The 9686-nt window shown below is 40.8% G+C and overlaps 1 protein-coding gene across 1 annotated transcript; it reads right to left on the bottom strand.

Annotated features, from left to right (window-relative positions):
- Nucleotides 1-3014: 3014 nt before the first annotated feature.
- On the bottom strand, nucleotides 3015-5376 carry LOC104772163 (uncharacterized). Its single transcript, XM_010496807.2, has 2 exons — nucleotides 4740-5376; nucleotides 3015-3789 (listed from the first exon to the last, which is right to left on the bottom strand). The coding sequence occupies exons 1-2, from the start codon at nucleotides 4809-4811 to the stop codon at nucleotides 3148-3150; spliced, it is 714 nt and encodes a 237-aa protein (XP_010495109.2). The 5' UTR covers nucleotides 4812-5376; the 3' UTR covers nucleotides 3015-3147.
- Nucleotides 5377-9686: the final 4310 nt, after the last annotated feature.

Below are 9686 nucleotides of genomic sequence, written 5' to 3' on the forward strand. Positions count from 1 at the left end.
CCGCACTTTCCAACTTAATGATATCTTCGTTTTTAACTTAGTTTTCCTCCTTTCTTTTCATAGTCATTAAATTCATGGTGATTCATACAGTACCACTGTCATGGAAACATAAACACATGAGATATATTTTGGATAGTAATAGATACGTGTGCATGTGGACATGCGAACTCCGATCATGGTATCATATTGTCAACAGTTATTTAGTCTGTTCACAGGTCGATATCTATATGGATACTGAAAGCATATTGTTAGCAGCTAAGAGATCACGTGTCGGTCAAAAGTTTTTGTTGGCTGTCCACAAGTGGTTTTTGAAATACTAGAGGAGAAATTAATTGAAGAAGGAGAAAGAGTTATAAACCGGAACGGGTCCACAACAGTTTCCTTTATATGTGGATACCTTTAACTTGAAGATAAAATTAAGCTCATCGATATCTGCTGTATTAAAATGTAGTACAACCTACATACTGTACATGATAGTGACAATACATGCTAAACATGGAGTAATCGAGGCTATTGTATTTAGTCTATGTACGACAGCTATCAATGGAGTAATCGATTTTGTCTCCGACTCCAATTTCGAGGTTGTGATAAGGTTCGTAGACATCCATGTGGATTGATCACACCAGAATTTATAGTAAAGATAGTCTCATGTGGATGCATCTATGTGGATATCCCTTGATATACAAGAGGACCCTGTGGATATCTATTGTAGATATGAGGCTATTGACAAGGAGCAGCTTTGTTTACGTTTTTTGACCAGGATTTATAGTAAAGATAGTCTCATGTGGATGCATCTATGTGGATATCCCTTGACATACAAGAGGACCCTGTGGATATATGTTGTAGATATCAGAAAATCGAAGGATACTGATTTGTGGATTTCCTATTTAGGTGTTCGGAAAGGGAGCACAACTCTACGGGAAACATGGTTCCAACATACAACACCGTCGACGCTGAAAAAGGTTTAAGTCGCCCGAGACAGTACCCTGTTCACGTTGGTGATTTGACAAGGAGCAGTGACCGACTCATAGAACTGGAATCAATCGGGGAGGCTATGGAGCAACTGAATTTGGAGGTACGTTTATTTACTTATAATGTTCCAGATTTGTGTATTCCCTGTAATTATGTAATCTCATTTCCTGCACTTGTGTATTCCCTGTAATTTGAAGGTACCTCGGCGAAGAGATCTGCACATACCAGCCCTAATACTTGCGAAAATAGTGAGTTTGGTATCTGTAGATGGTCCTATGGCACTGAAAAACTGGATACTCGCTGGTCGCGAGGGCAGAGTAGCAGCTTTGTCTCCCGAGACACTTTCCTTGGTAAAGTTAAACCGAGATCCATTGTTTGTGAGATGGTCAAGGCCTTCGCATGTCTTCTATAATTTCTTTGTAAGGTGTCTAAACCGAAACAATCCGTACGCTCTGTATGTGAGAAGTTTGGTTCTAGCGTTTCAATGTCATCAATTGAAAGAGGCAATCGATTTGGTCGGTTCGGTGAAGAGCGTGTATCCAGTGGCCGAACTATTGTGGATAATGTTGAGCAGCTGCGCGGGCACTCTAGATATGGATGTGTACCGGAAGTTTAAGAAGATGTACGTTTTCGAGCAAGCAGAGAAACTTGCAGAAGCGTTGATGTTCCACATCTACATCATCGGACCTCAACGAAAAAGCACATACAAGAAGACTTGGCTTTTTGAAGATTTCCCAGAGTGCTTGTGGGAACATAAAGCTCTTAATGAAGTCAACGGGGAGAGATGCATGGAGTGTATCTACTTTTACCTAGCAAAAGATATAGTGTATTTATCCTAAGTTATGGTAATCATGCTGTATTTCTGTTGAAACTTAAGCTAATTTCTAAATTACAAGTATCCACAACCTTTTCTATGGAGAAGAATTCACAACAATCCGACTTTGGTGTAGTAAGTGTTATAATGTTGTCTATCAGGTCTGTACACAGTTGTTATTGATCGAAGCAAAACAACTTAGATTTAGGAGGTAACTCTAACATAGCCCGTGGATTACGAGATCATGGATGGAAACACCATTTAGTACTATCCATATAGTTGACATTATGTGCACAATAACATCTTAATTGATTGCATCGTTTTACTTATTACGTAAACCCTGAAAACTAAACACTAAAATCTAAACCCAAACAGTAGAACAAAGAACGTAATACGTCAACCCTGAAAACTAAACACTAAAATCTAAACCCTAAACCCTAAACCCTAAACCCTAAAACATAAAACATGATCCCTAAACCCTAAACCCTAAACCCTAAAACATAAAACATGATCCCTAAACCCAAAATGCTAAAATCTCAACATAAAACTCATACTTTGTAGGCCAAAACCGTAAACAAGCAAGACCGTTATCCCTGTAGCCTAACTACTAAACTCTAAACCCTAAACCCTAAGCAAGAAGTCAATGCGTGGATACCCTAAAACCTAAACCCTAAAACATAAAACATGATCCCTACACCCAAAATGCTAAAATCTCAACATAAAACTCATACTTTGTAGGCCAAAACCGTAAACAAGCAAGACCGTTATCCCTGTAGCCTAACTACTAAACTCTAAACCCTAAACCCTAAGCAAGAAGTCAATGCGTGGATACCCTAAACCCTAAACCCTAAAACATAAAACATGATCCCTAAACCCAAAATGCTAAAATCTCAACATAAAACTCATACTTTGTAGGCCAAAACCGTAAACAAGCAAGACCGTTATCCCTGTAGCCTAACAACTAAACTCTAAACCCTAAACCCTAAGCAAGAAGTCAATGCGTGGATACCCTGAATACCGTGGATACCATGGTTTCCACGGCATGTGTAATCTTGTTAAATGTGTTGAGTATCAACCCCAACAAACGCGTGGATACAATAGCGTGGTTACCCTCGTGGACTTTTATGTGTGTAGACTCGCATTTTATTAGACAGTATAATTCTCGAATTATTAAAGAATGAGTATCCAGAGGAGACTATTGGTTGGATACATTGGGAAGAAGAGGTAATTTGATGATAAAGTTAACCTTAATGTTATGACGGGTCAACAATTCAGTCTTTTAAAGCAATAATGGTAGAAGTTCATTACATGAAATTAAGAACAGACATGATGGTTGCAAAGTCGGAATTGTTCTTACAATCCTAAGACAGAAGCATTACATCTCTAGATAGGTAGAAGAAGATACAGTCGATACACCTCTCCCCATTGAATTCCTGCAGCGCCTCATGGTGACAACTGCACTTTGGCACATCTTCAAATTGCCAAGCTTTTGAAAAAGTCCCCCTTCTCTTTGGCCGCATTTTGGTGATGTGGTACATAAGAGAGTCCGCCAGCAAATCAACATCACCAAACCGCGACTTCTTCTTGTAGTTCCAGTAAAAGTCCATATCCATAGTGCCTTCGCAGCTTTTCAACATTATCCACAACAGCTCAGCAACTGGGTAGACATGTTTAATCGTACTTACCACTGCAATTACCTCTTTCAAAGCAGAACATTGAAATGCTAAGAATAAACTTTTCACATACAAAGCATATGGATTCTTCTCGTATAAGCACATCCCAAAGAAATCATGGTACACAGAATCAGGGCGTGCCCACTTAACGAAATCTGAATGGCGATCGAGCCTAACCAACGCAAGTGTTTCCGGCGAGTGAACCGCTACTCTACCAGCACGCCCTGCGACCAGCCAGTTCCTCAAATGTTTTATGCCATCCTGAGCTACGAAGCTTACAATTTTCGCAAGAATCAGAGCCGGGAAGTGTAGATCTCTACGTGTACGGATCTGCAAATTCGAATACAAGTTTATTCAGTACATTTCCCAGATCTAAACAATTATAGCTACGTAACAGTAAGTAAGAAGAGTGAAATAATAACATAGTGAAAAAGATACAGTAATTCGGGTTTTAGTTAGGAATATGGTAAATTGGGATTTAGTTAGAAAAATAGTTAGATAGAGAGGGTTAGAATGAGTAAGGAGAAAAATGTAAAAAAACTTAAGAAAAGTATATGTGTAGCAGAAAGTGGGTGTAGTGGTGAATAGTTTTTGAGAAAGTAGGTGTAGGTGCAAAAATCTCTTTTTTTTTTTCACTGAAGATTTTCATTATATCATACAAGGTGGAATACAGGAGTGGAATGCGTTTTTGAAATCCTAAAGCCGGAGGAAAACAGAGATATCCCCGGAAGCTTAAGCCCGATACTCGGGGAACATAAATTATAACACAAGAGCCAAAAGAGAAACTCTCAAAATCATCAAAGAAGCCGGAAGAAAACATAAGTCGCGGGACTACATTCTCAAGAGTCGATGTCGAAAAGATCCACAAACGCAGATGGAAGGGATCCAAGGATAGAGGCCACCGCAAAAAATTAACCCAACTGAGAACGAATACCTCGAACAAATAAGCATGGAACGCGAAACAAATTCCTAACCACCTAATCTTTAACCGAGAATCTAGATCTAGAACTTTGCATCACCACAAGAGGACACTGCCTACAAGAGTTTAGCCTTACAAGAACAGAAAAGGAACAGACCACGGAAGAAGACCTATTTATTTTTCTAATCTAAAGCGGTGAAAGGAAACTTAGTTTAAAGATTCAACGAACGGAAAAGAGGTAAAACGTAAGCTATCCTAAGCTAGACAAACAACCCGGCCGTAACTTCTTCAAGATCAAGAGCTAGACTATGACCCATACAAACCAATAGGCTAACGATAAGAGAGAATCATGGTTGCTTACACCATGGGCGGGGAAGACAACAAAACGGGAGAAGAGGCACAGAACCGGCGATCCTCCGAAGATCGACACCATCCCAACAAAATGATACTGCACTGAATTTCGGCTGGGACAGCCGGAAAAACGAACGGCAGACCTTAGCCAAAGGTCAGATTCACCGTCTACGAGACACGCCAGAACTGGATCTGCCTCACCAACACCGTGAAGAATCTTAACCACCGGACCACTTCGCACACCGAGATCTCAAGGCTTACAGTAAAACAAAGGAAAAACATAAACAGATCTAGAGTCCTCTCACAGCGCCGTGGTGGCCGCCGGAGAGGCAACACGGAGAAATATGGACGGCGGCGCGGCTAAACCTAAAATCGCTCGAGAGAGAAAAGAGGGAGGAGAGAGAAAAAACATCCAGTTACAAGATGTCTAAGTGTTACTTTTAGAGTGGATGAAGATGAATAGACACAAACTAAAAAAATGGAGCAGACGCAAAAGAAAGTCAGGTATAACTGAGATGCATTGCAACTGGTGGTGATGAGTTTTACTATCGTCAACTTGAGCTATTAGGGATGTTGTGTTTGTAGTCCATACTCCTTTTAAGTTTGAATCCCAATATATATTATAAAAGGGTAATTTCATTTTCTATATTTACTTTTATTTGACTTTTAATTGATTATATAAACTTTTATTTTATAGTTTTTATAGTTACTACTACGTTTGCTTTTAGTATTAACATAAAGAAAATGCAATTATTCAACCAAAATATATTATAAAGATAATTTAATTTGCTTACAATTAATATAGTAACATCAAAATTTGCTACTAAAATTCAACCAAAAGATATAGTAAATTACTTACAATTCTATTAATTTTTTCCAAATTAATAATTAGTTATATATTATTTTATGATAAATAATAATTCCGTGCGTATATGCATGGGGCAAATTACTAGTATTCCCTTAATTATATTACTCCCGGTCCGGTATGCAAGGAAATCGAAATGGAAACAAATTAAAAAGATTGAACCGTACCGTACCGTACAGTACCGGTTAGAAAACAAAGTTGGTCACTGAAATGGTTTTGTTTAGTCGTCGTCACTATCATCAGTTTTGAAATTCCCAGTCCCAGCTCCTCCCGATTCCCAGATTCGGTAGAGAAGATGAGTTTGACGGCCAACAAAACAATGCATTGAACGACCGGCGACTGAGAAATAATGTTGATATAGGGAATAAGGAGCTGGCACCGCACGTGTGAAGTCAAGGAGGTCAAGGATAAGAAGAGAATGTCACGTGTGCGATGAGCTGGGAGAAGTTGATGAAAAGCTGTCATCGTTACGGAATAAAGCTGTTACCGTTAACACTGTTAGTTAACAGGTTATATATGAGCACTTGTTAGCTCACGTTTTCTTTATGCCTTTGTTATCTGATTTGTAGAACTTTCTAGAACTCTCTCTTCCTCATCGTTTAGCTGGTTTCTCTCATCGAGATTCTTGCTGGTGAGATGACATTACTGCGTTTTACTTGAACGTTGTAATTGTTTATCGTTTATCTAAGTGTGAAATTTGTTGGTTTACTAATTACGTTATCAATTGGTATCAGAGCTAGCTTGTCCTCGGAATCAATGGTGGTGGAGACGAGATCTCAGCTTACTCGAGCTGAGGAAGTGATAGAAACAGGGCGATCGGAGGTTCCTCTGACGGAAGTTGCACTGGGGACTCAGATCACTCAGGTATTTGAACGTTTAGAAGTTGCGATTGCTGAACAAAATAAAAAACTTGAGGACAACATTGTCGATATGTTTGAAATGGTGAAGATAAGGACTGGTCAGCAATCGTCACCTCATGGGAAGCAAATCTGTGATGGTAGCGAACCGGTAAAATCGGCGTCACCGGAACGCTTAGTGGTAAGCTCTAGCCGTTGCAGAGGAGAAGGATCGGTGAATCGAAACAGGAGTGATGGATCAGGTTACCGAAACAGTGGAGATGACTCAGGTTTTCAACACCAAGGTGATGGGTTTGGATATCAGAACAAGGGTGATGGATCGGGTTATCAAAACAGAGGAGAGGGTTATGGTTACCAAAATAGGGGAGATGGGTATGGCTATCAGAACAGAGGTGAAGAAAGGGGTTATCAGAATCACTACGCAGGCGTGACTCGAGTGGGGAAGGTTGATTATCCCAGGTTTAATGGAGAATGGATATCGGAGTGGATCCTTAAGGTGGAGGACTTTTTTTCGCTTGATTTCACTCCAGGGGACTTCAAAGTCAAAATGGCTGCAATACACTTTGATGGTGATGCTGCAGATTGGCATCAATCGTTGATGCACTCACCGTTGGGAAGGAATGTGTTGCGTGATTGGCAAGCTTATAAGTTGTTGTTGCAGGAACGCTTTGAAGACGTGTTGGACGATCCTATCGCGGAGCTTAAACAACTGCAAGAGACAAATGGGATCGTTGAATATCACCATCGCTTTGAGTTGATCAGGAACAGGTTGTCACTCTCGGAGGAGTACTTGATGAGAGCTTATTTGGCAGGACTCAGGTTGGATACGCAAATGCATATTCGCATGTTTCAACCTCAGTCAGTTCGCCAATGTCTAGTGCTTGGTCGGTTGTATGAGAAGGCTCATCCGCACCAAAAAGGAAGTTCAGGAGGGTGGTCGTCTGCGAAATCAAACTCTACGAGTCTTACAGTGAAGAATCAGGGAGTGGTTAAGCAAACTAACCAAGCTTCTGGGGGTAACACCGGGTTTCAGTCACCAAAGAACAGGAAGTTCTTGTCACAAGAGGAAATGAGTGAGCGACGAGCTAAAGGGTTGTGTTTCATATGTGATGAAAAATATACCCCGGAGCACTATCTTAAGCACAAGAAGACACAGGTGTTTATGATAGAAGTAGAAGAAGAAGTGGGGGAACAAGAATATTTTGAAGAGCAATATGAAACAGAAGATGAAAAAGACATGCCTCGGGTGTCAATAAGTGTTGTGTCAGGAGTTGCAGACTATCGGACAATCAAAGTAAGAGGAACGCATGGTAAGAAGGTGTTGTTTATTTTGTTGGATACGGGCTCCACACACAATTTCATAAACCCGAGCACTGCCAAGGCACTTGGTGTCACGGTACAATCTGCAGGGGTAGCAAGAGTAGCTGTTGCGGATGGTAGTAAGTTAGGAGTTCAAGGGAAGGTGTCTCAGTTTAAATGGTCATTTCAGGGGACAGCATTTAAAGATGATTTCATGTTGATACCATTGGGAGGCTGTGATATGGTTTTAGGGGTTCAATGGTTAGCTCCGCTGGGTGATACGACTTGGAACTTTCAGAAGTTAGAAATGGGTTTTTGGTGGAATAAGCAGAGGATTCTACTTCATGGAATCAAACAAGGGGCGGTAAGAACGTTAAAGGCTGCGAAGTTTAACAAGGCACAAGAAGAAGCAGTTCAAATATCAATGATATGTGCTCAAGCGGTAGAACCCCAGGAGGATATGATGTTGTGCGCAGTAGAGGATAATCACAACGAGAATGTTAGCAATGCAGCAGTCTTGGAGTTGAAGGAAAGCTTTGCAGATATATTTGCAGAGCCAACAGAGCTACCACCTTTTCGAGAAAACCACAATCATAAGATTGTGTTAAAAGAAGGAGCTGACCCAATTAACCAGAGGCCTTACCGTTATGCAGTTTATCAAAAGGATGAGATTGATAAAATTGTCAAAGACTTGTTAGCTGCAGGAACGATAAGAATGAGCTCAAGTCCATTTTCTTCACCAGTAGTCTTGGTTAAGAAGAAGGATGGAACGTGGAGGCTATGTGTAGATTACAGGGGGCTAAATGGTTTAACAATCAAGAATAGTTTCCCTATTCCCTTGATTGAGGATCTAATGGATGAGTTGGGGGGATCTGCAGTATTCTCTAAAATAGATTTACGGGCAGGTTATCACCAAGTTCGAATGGAACCAGCAGACATTCAAAAAACGGCTTTTAAGACTCATGGGGGGCACTTTGAATATCTAGTAATGCCCTTTGGGCTAACAAATGCCCCTGCAACATTTCAAGGCTTGATGAATTCGGTCTTCAAGGAGTTCCTTCGCAAGTTTGTTTTAATCTTTTTCGATGATATACTTGTGTACAGTTCTTCAATGACTGATCACATTGTTCATCTACAGAAAGTTTTCAACACAATGAGGGAACATAAGTTGTTTGCCAAAGAAAGTAAATGTGAGTTTGCCACAGCACAGGTTGAGTATTTGGGGCATTATATTGCTGCTGGTGGGGTGTCGACTGACCCCACCAAGGTCAATGCTGTGGCTGATTGGCCTCTTCCGTCTAACTTGAAGCAGCTTAGGGGGTTTTTAGGCCTGGCTGGTTACTACAGACGTTTTGTCAAGAACTTTGGAACCATTGCTAGGCCATTAACGCTGCTGACTAAGAAAGATGCTTTTACTTGGTCTGTAGAAGCTTCGGAGGCTTTCACGGCTCTGAAACAAGCTCTGTGTGAGGCTCCAGTTTTGGCACTCCCAAGGTTTGATAAACCATTTTTGGTCGAAACTGATGCCTGCACTAAAGGGATTGGGGCAGTTCTAATGCAAGAAGGTCACCCTTTGGCATTCATAAGTCGCCATTTGAAGGGTAAGCAGTTGAACTTATCTATCTATGAAAAGGAGCTGTTAGCGGTGGTTTTTGCAGTACAAAAATGGCGCCATTACTTGCTTCCCAATCACTTCATCATTAGAACAGATCAGCGCAGTCTCAAGTATCTTCTCGAGCAAAGGTTGAATACGCCAATACAACAACAGTGGCTTCCCAAGTTGCTTGAGTTTGATTACGAAATTCAATACCGTCAGGGAAAGGACAACATAGCCGCGGATGCCTTGTCGCGAGTGGAGGGAGCAGAAGTTCTTCACATGGCAATGTCAGTCTTAGAATGTGATTTACTCAAGGATATTCAAGCACATTATGCGACT

The sequence above is a fragment of the Camelina sativa genome, chromosome 20, assembly GCF_030686135.1.
Source record: "Camelina sativa cultivar CO46 ecotype springtype chromosome 20, ASM3068613v1".
Classification (NCBI taxonomy): domain Eukaryota; kingdom Viridiplantae; phylum Streptophyta; class Magnoliopsida; order Brassicales; family Brassicaceae; genus Camelina; species Camelina sativa.